Source organism: Leuciscus leuciscus, assembly GCF_965113295.1.
Source record: "Leuciscus leuciscus genome assembly, chromosome: 22".
Taxonomy (NCBI): Eukaryota; Metazoa; Chordata; class Actinopteri; order Cypriniformes; family Leuciscidae; genus Leuciscus; species Leuciscus leuciscus.
In genome coordinates this window covers 28,137,942-28,154,972 of record NC_138746.1, presented here as the reverse complement: position 1 = coordinate 28,154,972, position 17,031 = coordinate 28,137,942, and the positions used below count along the sequence as shown (strand labels likewise).

Sequence of the window (17,031 nt, the reverse complement as noted above, 5' to 3'; positions counted from 1 at the left end):
AAGTGCGACACTGTTCATATACACCTGTGCAGTGTTTTCAGCGTCTCAGCAGGTGCCAGGTTCACTTCTTTTCATAGTTGGATCATTTCTAACGTTTTGTGGACAGGTGTTTCACTGCATTTGTAATGAAAAGCATTCGAATATTTGTTGTTGTAGAAATGTAAAGGTTTCCACCAATTTAAAAGCTCCAAGGTTTAACTCTTGCAAGTGAATAAACTGACGAAGACATATTCTGTAAAAAAACAAAATGGCAGAAATGAACAGGATTAAAGAGTAGGCCTATTATTTTACAATAAATTGCTGTAGTAAGAAATGTACTGTGCAATCAATGCATGCTGGGTAATTTTCTTACAAATTACTGTGAATGAACGAATGATGGTAACATCAATTTTTAATCAAAATGAATCCAATTAACCAAAATTAAGTTCAGCAGCACAGATAAAACCAACAAACTCTACAACAGTGGGTTTCAACCTGTTGGCCGCGGCACTAGGGGAGCTCAGTGATTCTCCAGGGGGGCCGCGGGATAACTTAAAATTAATTTAAATATATGAATATAATATTATTATTATTATTATATAATATAATTATTAATGAACATATATACGCAAACTACATCGTTCAGTTGGATTAAGAAAACCAGTGTCGCCAAAAAAGTTTTGATGGATGACGATTGTAATGAAGGTTAGATTGTAATGATCCCGTTATGACTGAAGCGCAAACAAACCGTGTATGTGTGCTCTCGGATCACTGATCACTATAACATCGTATTTCTGCATGATCTCACTTCATATATTTGCGTTGTTGTCAAAATTAATGTACTGTGAGTGTTTTATAACGGATGCTCATCGAAGAAGCATATTTTAGAGAAGTTTGAGAGATCAGTTCAGTGGTGTTTATGTACACATCAAACGCTAGAAACAGACACGATTGCTTGTTCTGACTTAGTTAGCGCTTTTGCTTGTGGGCACTCAGTGTTCAATGCTTAGTACATGTTAGAATATTAAGCCTTAGAAAATGTATTTAAAAATGAGTAGTCAGGTCGCTGATCTTTTCACACTGCACGACTATCTGGGGTAACATTCAGTTGCTGCTGTGTGCACACTGCATGATGGATCGGCGACAGGGGGTTTCATATTGCATGACTTTAAAAATAAAGTCAAGTCAAGTCAAGTTTATTTGTATAGCGCTTTTCACAATACAGATTGTATCAAAGCAGCTTCACAGTATTAAATTAAAATAATACAACAAAGTTTGTTTCAAGAGGAATTTATTGATTGATAAAATTAAATTAAATATCCCCAAAATATCCCCATAGAACCACGACAACTTCTGTCTGGTCCGCAAACTACGTTTCACAACCAAACGCACGCGAGAAGTGATAAGGAAATAATGCAAGATCACACGTGCGTGAGACCGGAGTTCTCGCGCAAGATGGAAATTGTTATTAAAAATGATAGCCTGCAAGAAGATTTGTGATCAAAATTACAACCCGCTGCCCTCTCTCATTGGCTGTAGGTCATCGCCGATGTAGTTTTCAGTCAGAACACATTCACAATAGGATTTTGAATCGCCGACAGGTCCAGATATTTAGCATGCCAAATATCTCATAGGCGTCGGCGACTCGTCTGCGATTCTCTCAGATCGCGTCTTCGATCATTCACACTGTGTGAAAATCGGGCCGAAAATCGGGCCGAAAATCGTTCAGTGTGAACTCGGCATTAGTGTTTGTCGGTTATCGTTAACGTTAGCGTGTCTGTTTTAATCCTGCGTTTATCCCTGTTTCCAGAATATTGTTATTAAAGTCTATCTCTTAATATTATTCCTCATCTTCGTGTGCTTCAATACCACGTACCGTGACAAATCTAACCGATACCGTATCAGCATGGATTCACCTTCTGTGCTACTGCTTTGCTTGGAGCAGGAACCTCGAGGCCCACACCTGTGGATTCCTCTCTCTAGCAAACCTCATGCACTATCCAGACCATTCCCTGTCTGGTGTGGGTCCTCGAGGATCAGTCGCAGAGTTCGTTGAGTGGGTGTTGTTGAACTGCGGTTCAACCTACACCGTCGGCACTGCTAAGGATCGTCACCAGCCCCACTGCGAACACACCGCCAGAGACCAGCCATCAACTACCAGTGAGTGACATGATGGAGATTCTGCTTGAGCCCACCATAGACCAGGGAGATCGGCCTGCCGTGATGCAAGAGGCTGAACCAGATGAGAGAACAGGAGAGGACATTGCCTCTGAGCCTGAGCCCCTAACTGTGACCAGGTGCATGAGCCGGCAATGGCATATGTCATTAAGGAAGTATTTTTGGAACTCAAGCGTTTGGAGGATAGCTCCGCCCACACTCCTGACGCTGTGTGTGAGTCTGATTTGGTCTCTGGAGGACATTTTGATGATTTAAAGGATTTGTTTGAGGAGAACCTTATTGACTGGTTTGGAGAAGTGATACCTAACACCCCTGAATCTCCAGTGCCCCCTGAGGGCGTTTTTCCACTGGGTTCGTTTGCTGCGGTCCGAACCCGAGTGCGCTAGTTCCCGGCGCCCCCCGCAGCGTTGGTGTGGTTTCACACTCAATTAGTTGTATCGAACCCAGGTGCGTTTGCAGTGATCTTACGTCATCGCAAACGCAATCAAACAATGATATCGACAGTGATACGCATGCGCGGGATACTATACTTCCTGAACAAGCGCGCACCCGAGTCCGTGTTGCTTGCACATTAACGCGAACCGCACCACGGTTCGGGAGCAACCGAGCTCAGACCACCTCCTCCAGGTAGTCTCGGGTTCGGTACTCTAGTGCGCACCCGGGTCCGATGACAGCGTTCACATTAACGATTTTTCATGCGAACCGTATCCCGGTCCGCACTAAACTGCCAGTGTGAAAGCGCCCTGAGTCTCCAGCGTTTCCTGAGTCTCCAATGTTTCCCGTATATCCAGCATATCCGGGATCTCTAATTTGCACGCTCAACCTCCCTCTCCCACCTCTTCAAACAGCCTGTTCCTCAGCCCCGCCTTCGCTTGTGTTCTTCAGCTCCTCTGCATCTCCAACACGCAGCAAGGATCTGCTTCTTGTCCTCAGGCCACCAGCTCAGTCAAGCTCACGTCAGCTGACTCTCAGCTGATCCACGTCTAACTATAGGAATGCAACGCCTATCACAGCATCCCTATGAATTAGGCCCATTCTATATTATCAGTAGCTTTATCACGTTGCTCAGGAGGTAATTACGTTCCTCAATCCCCAGCTCCTCCTCTCTCCAGTCAGGACTTGGCCTTCTGATATTCCTGACCAATTTTTCCTTGAATATAATGATATCTGCAATACACTTGTGTTCGTACTGTTTACCCTGGGGGGTTATCGCTGCTCTCCCTGCTCTTATCCATGGGCAGGGAGTTCTTGCCCAGAACAGAACCATGCCGCCAATCCAAACTGTATGCTAATTGCCAATCATCTTTGATGATAGTGATCCTGATAGAACCACACTTCACGAGTTCACACTTACAAATTATCAGATAGAGTAAAGGAGTATCGAGCAAAGTACTCCCCCGTATTCCTGGCTGTGATAGGAACCAGCCAAGAGTGAGGCGGAGGGGTGGCGGAGGGATGCTGAAAACTGTCGAGGAACATAGGTGAGTTGGCTACGTGTATATATAGGCCTCCCCCGAACTTTGTTAATGAAAAATCATTTAATGCAAATGAGAACTGACACAGAACACTTTAAACACAGGTAACCAAACTAGACACAGGTGAAAGAAATTTAAGGCCAGTCCATTTTTTCTTGTTTTTTTGCATTCGGAGAGTGTGTTTTCGCTGATGACGGATGCTTGGACAGAGCAAAGAAGCTCAGCCATTGTGAACCTCATCAAAAGTGAACTGGTGAAGGTTAGCTACAGTGAGTTGCTAGAACTTCTACAGACACATACTGGATGAGAAGGCTCTGCTCGAAGCTACCAGATCCGACAAAAACATGCTACAAGTTTAATATGCACTGAATCCATTAAAAACACATGTAATCTTTGTATAGTCTATTAAAGTTGCACAATCTAGTCACTGCTTAAGGAAATTTAGCATGAATATGTCCCATATTATATCACTTAAACCTAGGCAAATTGAGTGCCAGTCTCACAGAGCCAGTCACAATTAACATTTTATACAGCTTATTGGCAATTTAAAGTTTAATATCATCCAACATCACTCCAATAGGCTTTCCATCTAACATAAATCAATATTTATATTTTAATTAACACTGTTTAGTAATAATAAGTTATCGTTCTACCACGTGTCCCCAAAAATTACGTCTGCTGACCTGCAACAGAGCAATAACCAAGTGGTCACCTTACTTCAAATCAGCGGTGTAGTTGGGCTCAAACGAACGTGCAGTATTCTATTCGTATAAAATTGCATTCATCCAAGTCTTAAAGCAAGTGGAGTCTGAAGATTTCCAAGTTATGAGTATTATCTTTTTGTAAAGATCATACACAGCAATAAAGATAATTGTTCAGTGCCTGCCATTGTTCAAAATCGACTCAAATTGTCAAGCAATGATCAAGCTTAACATTCTGTAAAAAAAAAAAAAAAAACATTTAAAAAAATCAAATATGCTACAACAAAATAAACATAAATAACCACAAATAAACTTTCTTGCTTACTGCTATTTTGCACATCATGGCTGATAAAACTAGATTAATTAATGTCTGTCCCTGAAAACTCCCCAGATGCCTTTGAACAAGGAATAGCAGCAGTCATTGTCATTAACTTTGATGGCACAGCTGTGACAAAACTAATGATTCTTTCACAGGCTTGCGAAGCAGTGGAAGTGCCTGCAGCATCACTAATTCTTTTGAAAAAGCATGTCCTCTAAAATGTTGCAAATAATGGGAATACAGAAAGTAGCCTTTGAATTGTAGTTCACAGACAAAGAGAGGAGACAGTTGGAGCAAAGGTGTTCATTCACACAAGTACATTAGCAGTGAGGTAATGGAGGTAAGCAGGCTTCAAGACTGCATTTCCTGTAATATTTATTTACATGCTTTGTGCAAGGATATGTTTATACATTTTGTTGATTTATAATCTGCGATTAAGCTGCACACACAAACACACACATATAACCTTTATTAGGGCTGTCAAAATTAACGTGTTAGGGCATGTGATTAATTTTCTTCAGTTTAACACTAAAAAATACGCAATTAACGCAGCATCCATTTTTTTCTGTCATGTAGGCCTATTAGCTGCATTACAGTTTGTCTTACAATTTGCACTACTTTTGGCTTCGGTATAGTACCACAATCTAGTTTGGCACGGCTATTGCACGTAACTTTATTCATTCTCGCAGTTTCACGTTTATAAAGTGTATATCACTTAAGTCACGGCAGTTTCCTGCGGCGTCGCTATGACGACCAGGTACTATTGTGGAGGTACTATCTGCAATGGAAAACGGAGCGAAAAGCGAGCCGAGCCGAGGTACTATCTGCAATGGAAAACGGAGCGAAAAGCGAGCCGAGCCGAGACGAGGCGAGTCGAGTTGAGCTGGTACTGGTAATGGAAAAGCGCCATAAATGAGCAAATTGCTTCTGGCTTCAAAAGACATTGCGCCTGCACTATAAAGCCGCTTTTACACTATCTCCGACAAACATAAAGCGAGATCAAAATTTCTGATCCAACTTGAACTTCTGCGGGCCTGCAGCTAGACCGGCCGACTGGATGTCACGGATGTATTCTAATCAAGACTAGTGGGAGTGGGAAGTTAGAATTGACAATATTTTTCCACTTTAACGTAATTCTGTAAACTCTATTTCTGTAAAACAGCGTTTATTAATAATTATTGCAGAAATAATTGTTTTATAACTATAAAATTATTTATGTTGATTAGCTCTATAAAATCTACTATGTTTTTATTTTAGACGTACAGGGGGTCATTTGTTTCGTGTGGATATATTTGTATGCATTAGAATAATTAAAATCATTCATTTTGCCATGGCGAATACGCCGAGGGTAACCCCTCATTTACACTGAACACGTCTGCGGCGCATTACGGCTGCGACAAGGTTTTATTCCGTCCTCCACGCGGTGCCAACTCACACCGGGAGCATATCAGAAGCGGAGCGACTGGATGCGTGAAATCAGGTGATTTGCCTGTCCGACGTGTTTTTCTGATTTTGGGGTTTCTAGTACCATGGGTAAGTTGGCCAATATACGTGCAATACGTTTGGGAGTCTGCACAGGGTGTTTATTTTGAAATTGACAGGTTTTTTTTTTTACTTTTATTTTGTATTTCCGGTGCGACTTGGACGAGCGTCCGTCAAAAATAGACTAGGCGCCTATATTTAGCGAAGTGCACTTATGAGTATTAAATCTGGCAAATCATTATTTAGATCCAATATCATCAATGACATATTCCTTATGTTATACAGGATGGAGTTAAAGGGTCTATCCACATGCTTTCTTTGGGTTCCTGCTCATGTCGGTGTGGAGGGGAATGAGCAGGTGGATATTCTGGCCAAAGGATCACTCAAAACTAAACATGTAGACTTAAAAACCCCATTAAATAAAGAAGAAGCCAAGTCAATTATCAGGAAGTATGCACAGTCCGTTTGGCAGGGGTATTGGGATAACAGTGAAACTGGAAGGCATTTATATAATGTACAGAGACAGGTTGGTGCTGGGAGGATGGTGGGCTGGAAACGGAGGGAAGAAAGTTTAATAACTCGTCTGACAATAGGTCATACAGGTCTAAACCTTTCATTGTATAAAATAGGTAAGCACCCAACTGGGAAATGTACTTATTGTAATCAACCAGAAACAGTGGAACATGTTCTTCTTCAGTGTAGGAAATACAATATTAATAGGGAGCACCTCTTTCAGTCACTACGGAAGGCAAAACATCATGACGTCTCATTGTCAGGTCTCTTGGGGAAAACAGCAGGTCAGATATACTGTTATATAATTAGGTTTCTTAAAGAAACTGAATTCATTAAAAGAATCTGAGTCTAAGTATTATAAAAAAAAATTAATAAAAAAAAAATTAAATGTCCTGCTTAATCTCTCGTTCCACACTCCAGTCCAGTTGGTGGCGGTAATGCACCGTTAAATGGTTTGCCAACCACCATTAAACACAAGAAGAAGAAGAAGAAGAAGATATTTAGCGAAGCGGCGCGGAGAGCCGCTTCTGGGAAGCTTCTGAAACGCGCCGCGTTGCGGCCGGGTGTAAACACAAGCATTGACTAGAATGGGCGCGATCAGCTCCGGTAGCCGTGTCGCAGCCGTAATGCACCGCAGCCGTGTTCAGTGTAAATGAGGGGTAACGGTTTCTTCACGACCAATTTCAAAGTTCAGTGCGACTGCCGATAGGGGGAGAAATGTGACAATCATATGCGAATGTCGGAAATTGTTGAAAGGCAGCTTACAGCGAGCTGTGCGCTGCTATACAACACTCTCGCTAGCGTGTCGGGGCAGCTGACACAAATCACTTGCCCCACGTCTTTTTAAAGTGTTAGTTCTCCCAAAAATGAAAATTCTATCAGTAATTACTCACCCTCATGTTGTTCCAACCAAACTCGCTTCGAGTATCATTTCGGTGCTACTGTTATGCCTGTGCTTCTCTTGGATGCTCTGAAAACGGACGTTAGAAACGTGAAGCTAGTCAGCAGTTAACTTTAGCATACTGTTATCTAGTAGCTGGATTAAACACGGTTAAAATGCTGGCCAAACAGTGTAATGTGAGTGTGACTGTATTTCACTGACTGTAGACTAGGGGTGGAACATGTATTCGTATTGAACCGAAACGGTAGCCCACGGTTCGGTGTATACATTTACACGGAGAATACATGGTATAAAAATAAATAAAACTTGCGTGCAAATTAATTCATGTAATGCGGAACTACTGTTAGATACCCAGGTTCTTTGGGGACACCTAATCTGTAGCCCCGCCTTAGCTCTGAAGCAGGCTGCGATGTAAAGATTGCAATGCTGGAATATGGTGTGTGTGTGTGGGAGAGAGGGAGAGGGAGACTCGGGAGAGGGAGAGAGGGGCGTGGGCGCGATCGAAAAGTCGCGTGTGTTTAAAGTCGAAAAGTGTTTACTTATATTTGTGTGTGTGTGTGTGTGAGGCGCGGATGCGATCGAACAGTGGAAACATAAAAACATACTCCGTCATTTTGTTTACAAGACATCATTCAAACTGCAAAGTGTTTCAGTTACTGTTAATTAAAATTTTAAGGAAAACAAATATATTAATCTGAAATGTAGCAAATAAATTTTCAATTCATTTAAGGTACAATTACCAAACATATCTCAAGGTCACAACAAGTGCAGATTGGTCAAGTGTTCAATAAATGTTTTTGTTGAGAAATCTTGTCTATCTTAAGTAATTATTTGTGTTATATTTTATCTTTCAAATAGAGGTTAAAAACAACCACATAATCGGCCAAATATCGGCCAAAATAAATCGGCCATCGGCCGACCCGGATTTCAAAAGATCGGCATCGGCCTGAAAAAAAACATATCGGTCGACCTCTATTTTTAATAACTATTCTGGGCCGGCGAGTTTGGGTCCCTCTGAAAGCCTATGGAGGAGTGAGAAAGCTGTCAGATTTCATCAAAAATATCTTAATTTGTGATCCGAAGATGAACGAAAGACTAGACTTACATGGTTGGAACAACATGAGGGTGAGTAATTACTGACAGAATTTTCATTTTTGGGTGAACTAACCCTTTAAGATCATTCAGTAGTAGGCTACTTGGGAGCTCTTGAGAGTTTTCTTTGCGCTCATACCAACAACGCACACACAAGCCGTGTCAGTTTGAGTTGCACACTGCCACCAAGTGGTGAACTTCGGAAGAGCAGCGTAAGTATCGAAATTAAGTCAAGTCACTGGTATACTGCGCAACCCTAATCTGTACTGGCACGCTATCTGTGAAGCGGAACAAACACCAGAAACACACGCACAGAATGCCACAGACAGCGCGCCAGCACTGCACTGAGTTCTCTTTTGCACTTGAACGGTCAAAAAACACAAAAATATGTAAAATTCCTGTTTTGTCGATTATATTCGTATGCGCAGTCTTAAATGAGTTTAAAAGTGTTAAATGAGCATAATGAGTTGTCAGGAAATATATGTCAGATCCGCTTCATGTGTGTCAGGTCTTGAAGTGACAGGAGCCTAATAAACCTGTTGTTGTCTGTGTCATTAATGTTAATCAGTTGTTAAAATGTATAGTTTTCAATTATATTGCAATGTTAAATGGCTATAATTAATGGCTAAAATTGAGGAAAACAATTAATGTAATAGACATCAATATCAGTATCAGTGATACAGTCCTTCATTATAGTGCTTAGTAAAACAAACTTTTTTTTTTTTTTAAATATAGGCTACTGTCTTTATGTTGTTTCTACATTATTTTGGAGAATCAATGTGAATTTTTATCTTGAGTATTACAAGATAAAAAATATATACAAATTTAAATGCAATTAATTATTATAATATTATATAAGATGTTTTATGTTTTTAAGAAAGAAGTGTCTTATGCCCACCAAGGCTGCATTTATTTGATTAAAAGTACAAAAAGACAAAACTGTAATAGGCTATTGTTAAATATTATGACAATTTAAAATAACTTCTTTTTTTTTTTGAATATATTTAAAAATTTAATTTATTCCTGTGATGCAAAGCTGCATTTTCAGCATAATTATTCCAGCCTTTAGTGTCACATGATCCTTCAGAAATCACTCTAATATGCTGATTTGATGCTCAAAAAACATTATTATTATCAATGTTGAAAACAGTTGTGTACAATTTTTCTTCAGGATTCTTTGATGAATAGAAAGTTCTATGTCATTCATTTAAAATATAATCTTTTGTAACATTACAAATGTCTTTACTGTCACTTTTGATCCAAAAACCGAAAACTTTTGAACGGTAATGTATAATGTTACAAAAGCTTTCTATTTCAGATAAATGCTGTTCTTTTGAATTTTCTATTCATCAAAGAATCCTTAAAAAAAAAATACATAACTGTTTTTTAACATTGATAATAATAATAATAATAATAAACGTTTCTTGAGCAGCTAATCAGCATACTAGAATGATTTCTGGAGGATCATGTGACAAACCGACCACTGGTGGTGGTTGAGGAGAGATCCCCTGATATGATTGTAAAGCGCTTTGGGTGTACAGTAGTACATATGAAAGCACTATATAAATGCCACATTCATTCATTCATTCATTCATTCATTCATTCATTCATTCATTCATTCATTCAATGAAGACTGGAGTAATGATGCTGAAAATTCAGCTTTGCATCACAGGATTAAATTTTAAAATATATTCAAATAGAAAACAGTTATTTTAAATTGTAATGATATTTCACAATATTACTGGGGGTGTTTTATTTTTAATCAAATAAATGCAGCCTTGGTGAGCATAAGAGACTTCTTTTAAAAACATAAAAAATCTTACCAATCCCAAACTTTTGAGCAAACTTTTTGCTATACAAATGAACTATCAATGCATTTATTTCCATTCAAATGGATGAAAACCAATGGAAATATAGATTAGGCTTAAAAGATTCCTTATTAATATAATTAATATTAATTAATATCACAGCCTTTACCTTTCAGTTGAAATGCCTGAGAGTTTAGAATTTGCTGTTAGCCTCTTGAGCATCATAAATTCATGAAACTAAGCATGTTTGCTCAAAATGACTTGATCTCCGTACGTACAATGTTTTGAGAAGTTTAAACTTGGTGCAGACAAGATATAGTCATAATAAAAATATAATAGTCATTAAGCTTGGACTTTGTAAAAATGGGCGTTGCTTGGCCAATTAATGAACATTTCAATGCTTTGACAATTGCTAGCACCATCCCTAGCTGCTGTGTGCCTATTTTGGTAAAGATCGGACCAACAGCCTAGGAGGAGTTCGAAAAACTAGCAAGTAGCAAGACATTATTCCAATACAAAAACCTTGACTAGAGTTAGGCCTTCATATTCCACAATATCCAATAGGTAGGCTATAACTCATCAAATGAGCATCCAGTTCGAATTTCCAATTAATCCAGTAAGATTTTATTTGGTTATTTTAGGAGTCATGTTCGATTAGCATTGGTTCCAAATTACAACAAATTTTTATATAAATCATGTATTTCCTTTAGGGTCTTCTGCGTGACACATTCAAGGCAACATCACTGATTTACAAGCTGTAGTATCATCGTAAATCATTTATAAGATCATAGTTAATAAGAAACAACAGTTCTCAGGATTACAATGTTAGGATGCGCACAACAAACTTTTTGCTAGCACCATCCCTAACTGCTGTGTGTCTATTTTGGTGAAGATCAGCCTAGGAGGAATTCGAAAAAGTAGTTTGTTTGTTTGGTTTTGTTTTGTTTTTTTTAATTCAGAATTTAAATTCAAAATTCAGAAATATGGAAAAAGCTAAATACTGTATAGGCGGAAATGAAATTTTGTTTCTATCTCTTAGTTATGATCCAAAATGCAAACTGCATCATTATAGAGCCACCTAGTGTCGAACGGGTATGCGTCTTTGCGCCTGAGTAACGGTGTATAATTGGGACCATCCGGCCAATTTTGGGGTCTCTACGATTTATGGTCACTGAGGCCCATACACTTCTTGGGCAGAAAAATAAGGACTTAAGTACTTCTTCAGGAAGAAGAAGAAGAAAATCAATAATCAAAATCAAAATCAGTTTTGATTCATCTCAGTGGCTCTTATAAAGCTGTTGACTAAAGGATTTGTTTAGAATTGTTCACTGTTCAGTGACTTTTTCTGTACATTACATTGTTACGCCAGTAGGTGGCGACAAGAAAGTGTATATTGTGTTATGAGCAAGTCGTTGAATACTTTAACAGATTCAACTGAGAGTTTGATTGACTTGAGAGTAAAAATTTAACATGAGAGTGAATTGCGGGAACAGCTATCAGGTAGACTTGGGTTCTCTCCTCTCCAAGTTTGATGTCAGTAAAGTTAAGTTGATGTGCATCTCTCTTTAGTCTGTCTGTCTGTCTGTCTGTCTAACCCAGCTGGGCAGTGCATCTTTTGGTCTTTCTGTGTCTTGCTTGCTAATGCCGGACACTTCCAGGGCTGTGTTCTGTGACTTTGTGCCTGACAAAAAAAAAAAGTGAGAGTGAAATACAACTATTTATTACGTTTGATAAACGACAAAGGGCAACGGTGTTTGTTTATAAACTGCAGCTCGGAAAAGATAACCGCGTCGCGCGTTAAACAGCGTTGCAAACACCATTGCAAACCATTGCATGTTAACACATGCGTTCATATGCGCGTGCACGAAATGAAACGCGCACTTTCCAGCAAAACATCTGTGGGGACCAGTACAATATGAGCGTGATGGCACACCTCATTTTAGGCGCACATACTTTTAAAACAAGACAATGATTGTAGTCTCCAAGTCAGTTTAGTTACAACTCTGCAATAAAACAAGATGGAAAGCATTGACATTGACTATTGATTTATAAGCTATATTGCATTTAAAGGTGCTCTAAGTGATGTCAGGCGTTTTTTAGGCCAAAACATTTTTTGTCACATACAGCAAACATCTCCTCACTACCCGCTAGCTGCCTGTCCCCTGAACACACTGTAAAAAAACGCGGTCTCTGTAGACACCACAGGCTCCACAAACGGCAACAAAAACAAACTGGGCTCACCCGCACCACGAAACACAACAAACAGTGCTCCAGCCAATCACTGGCGAGAAGTATTTGAGGGTGGGGTTTGGGGGCTAGTGCGCGTACACATGAAGGGGGTGTGTGGAGGAGAGAGAAGCATGAAGAGGGAAGTTTGAATTATGGCCGACACACGACCAAAGAGACGACCTTCCGATGAACAAATTGCAAAGAAGAGGGTCAAGGATAAGGGACAAGGACAAGGAACGCGCGAAGTCCCGAATTTACATCGGAAAAACCCTCGAAATGTGGCGAGAACTCCGCCGGCAGAAGGGCTTCCAATCCGACATTCAGTTGCTCTGTTTTTGCAGAACAGGTAAATCCATTTTTCTTTCTAAATTGACGTTCATGTTCGCCAAACCAACACAAGGATGTAATTAGCTATAACTATGCAGTCAGCGTTAGCTTTGGTGAATACAACATATATGTTTCTAGCAGCTAGCGATCAATCTCTATTGTAAATGGTCAAGCAAATTCACAGTAGGTCGACAATTTGTGTGAATGAATGTTTTCACCCACTGTTTGTTATGGATTTGAATGTTCATTTATAGGCTATTGACAACTTTGACTAAATCTGTTTACGCCACCGCCGTTGTTTATGCTCATTGCTCACTGGGAAACACGAAGCTAACGTTATCTTGCTATTATTGCGTCCTTGTATGGGAGCTATAGTTATAGTTATAACCTCAGGTGGCGAAACGATTTTAAGATAATGTTTCTCTTTTTCTGCATTCTGTTCTGCAATATATAAAAGCATTTATCTAACTTGGTGACATTACACATTGAATGAAGTATCAGTAAAACTTAACTTTGTTTTTAGTGACTACTTTGACTTTCCTTTATGCCGGAAGGGAGGGGAGGAGGGAGGAGACGGGATGAGGAGGAGGGAGGGTCTAGCTAGCCTCCGTTTTGTTTGACAACAATTCGAATGTCAACACTCCCGGCATCACTTAGAGCACCTTTAAAATGTTGATTGGCTGGACATACTGGTCAATATGGATGCACATCCCTCAGTAAATAATAACCATCAAGTATCAAGTATTGCTTTTATCATTTAAAACGCAGCTATGGCCAGTCATTTTAGCTTTTATTCATTCACAGGATACATTTTTGATATCAATAATTAAATTTGTACAATTTAAAATGTGAATTCTTGATATTAAGAATGTACTTTTTCTAGTAAGAATGTCTATTTCTGATATCAGGACTACTTAAAGGAGGGAAGATTGTAGTGGGAGCACTGGGGTGTCAAGTGACTGTGTGGCAATGGCAAATGGTTTACATGGCTAATGGGTCAGTTAGGAGGGCCCCTTAACAGAATTTTGCTTAGGGCCCCAGGGAGGTCAGGATCGGCTCTGATGAACAGGGACATCATGAGAGAGAGAGAGAGAGAGAGAGAGAGAGAGAGAGAGAGAGAGAGAGGAAGAAGAAGACATGAAGGTCATATTATACTATTAGAAATAAATCTTTAAGTTTTTAACTTATTTGTTGCTCAAAATGAATCTAATAAGTCAGACACATGGAACATCTTACAGTAACATCCACAATGGGGCAAAACTAAATTCCACTAACTTTAAAATAAAATGAAAATAATTATTTTCATACTCGTAGCCTGAGTATGAACAAAATATGTAATCTGTCTCATTTATATTACAAAATAAACCAACAACACAAACTGCTAAGGTGAACCTAAAATAAGTTCTGCAGCACAGATAAAGCCAACAAGTATCAAAAAACACAACATAATATACCCATGCTGCATTGCATGCTGGGTGCCTTTATATACATATGCACTGTAGAAATAAAGTATGATATTGTTTACAGTATTTTTTTTACAATACTGTAAGTATTGTTAAAGTACAATGTAAAAACTTGACTAAAATTGTAAAATACTGTAGATTTTACAAGAAACAAAATGAAACACATGAATCATTGCATGGAAGCTAAAAGGAGAACGATTTGTTGAGCTAAAAGATTCCTTGCAAACACACACCAGCAGCATTAACAACACTTTATAACCTACAATAGTTGTAGCTACAACAATAAGACGTATATCCTATGAAATGTGTAACCTGTCTGTAATAAAAAAATATGTAAAATAAATAAATAAAAAATAGATCAAATAGAGACGCAATACATTCAACGATCTAAATGTATAAATCTCCATATAGCCTTAGTTACAAGTGGAGTAGCTACCTCATCATAAACATCAGTCTCCTGTCAATTTCATTGTCGGATGTTTTATGTTCAAATTCTTCCTTCTGAATATCAAATCGTAGCTCCTTCACAGAATATACTTTGTAAATATTTAAATTCGATTTTGACAGCCTGCAAAGTCAATCCACTGACATAGAAATAAAATAATGCGTAGAACCTCAATGGAAACCGTTGGAAGACCAGACGGCTATAAGGCCTTTCTTAACACAACACAGCTGTCTGTGATCCAAAAAAGTTTATACCAACACATCTGTGTGATGTAAAATAGCCTTCGTGTTTTGTGTTTGTTTTTATTTATTGATATTGTTTGCTTATAATAGCCTACATCACATGATGTAATTCTCAGGAAAATAATGAAGCGCGTGTTCTCCCTCCCCTGCTCAACCCTAAAGTCTAACAGGCATTGTGACAAATAATAAAAATAAAAATAAATTGATTTTATAATCAATCAAAATGCAATATCCTAGGGATTTCTCGGGAGCAATCTTGTCTCTCATTCAATCAGACATTCAGATTGAAGTTAAGAAGGTGTCTATGCTCACAACATTTTGCGTCACCTCCCCGTGTATTTATTGGTAATATGTATATAGGGTATAGGCCTATATTGTGCCATAACTTATTCAAACACTTTTTGCTTGCCATATACAAGTTTTGATATGGCTTCGTCAAATGCAAAATGAACATCCACGTATATTCAAGGTCTGAAAGGACTTTTGCAGAAATACCCAAGAGAAGTCCTATTCCTCAAAGGGAATAATGGCAATGACACCCAGCTTATAAAACAGACTTTCAACTTACCGTGAGCTGCGGCAACAAAACCTGCGAAAAGCAGCAGGATGTGCTTCAATGAGCCCATGGTGTCCGCTGTAATTCCACGCAGCGCCACGGTGTCTTGCGTTTTATTTTCACCGATCACAGTAATGCATAGAGATCCAGCTTTGGCAAGAACATCTGACGCCGATGGCACACGGATTCGTCTATATTAGCTCTCATATCACCGAGAATGTCCACTGCAGAGACGAGACACGGTGGTGTTGGAACCAAAAGTGATTCCCTCGCTCAAAACCGTGGAGACAGAATGGAGCGATGAGGCAGTCCGCATCTAGAGGAAGGCGCTGGACTCAACCATCATGTGTGATACAGGGGAATATGGATGGAGATCTACAGTCTGGTGCGGCAGTCCACAGACCATTATGGGTCCACATAAAAACATCACCTCATAAAGTCGCTTTTAAGTGAGCCATATGATTTAATAGGAACGATCGGGAGAAATACCTGGAAAAGTAGCCATAAAATTGTATGTCATGCCATAAAAAATGCGAATGGGATTCCTAATGAAATTTCGCTCATAATTTGGGTCTGCTCATAACGGAATCTTAATTCTCTTAAATACAACATATTATTTATAATATAACGAAACAGTATTGTGTATATTTAGTAAACATTAATATTATTATCCTAAATAGATTAATGAGACCAGTAGGCTACTTGATATCCAAAGAAATAAATTTTTTTTTTTTTTAAAACTCTTTCAATATTTTAAAACTCCTGTAGCTCCTCGGTTTAATTTGCCCAGTAGCAAGACATTATTCCAATACAAAAAACTTAACAAGAGTTAGGCCTTCATATTCCACAACATCCAATTGGTAGGCTATAACTCAATAATCACAGCATCCAGTTTGAATTTCCAATTAATCCAGTAAGATTCTATTTGGTTATTTTAGGAGTCATGTTCGATTAGCAATGGTTCCAAATTACGACAAGTTCTAATATAAATAATATACACATTTCCTTTAGGGTCTTCTGGGTGACACGTTCAAGGCAACATCACTGACTTGCAAGCTGTAATATCATAGTTAATAAGAAGCAACAGTTCTCAGGATCACAATGTTAGGATGAGCACGATATTTATGTCTGGGGGTATGTGGATGAATCAGTTTTGATGACAACTGTGTTTAGGCAACCTCGTGACAGGAATATTTAGCTTAATATAAAAGCCAGTTAATCATTCTTACTGCACCCCCCACACCATAACCATATATAATGCACACGTTCAAACTCACACTCTCTGGAAAAGAGTGCAGCACTCATCAAAAGACATGTCTCA

At 39.0% G+C, this 17,031-nt stretch overlaps 1 protein-coding gene across 2 annotated transcripts in view; it reads right to left on the bottom strand.

Annotated features, from left to right (window-relative positions):
- The window catches only part of LOC309486929 (CUB and sushi domain-containing protein 1), a 727,180-nt gene extending 711,155 nt beyond the window's left edge, over nt 1-16,025 (bottom strand). For both annotated transcript variants that reach the window (XM_082154400.1, XM_082154401.1), the window contains exon 1: nt 15,723-16,025. In XM_082154400.1, coding sequence (XP_082010526.1) covers nt 15,723-15,780 — 58 coding nt within the window. In that variant the 5' untranslated portion in view covers nt 15,781-16,025. The remainder of the gene's footprint in view (nt 1-15,722) is intronic.
- Between the last annotated feature and the right edge of the window lie 1,006 nt (nt 16,026-17,031).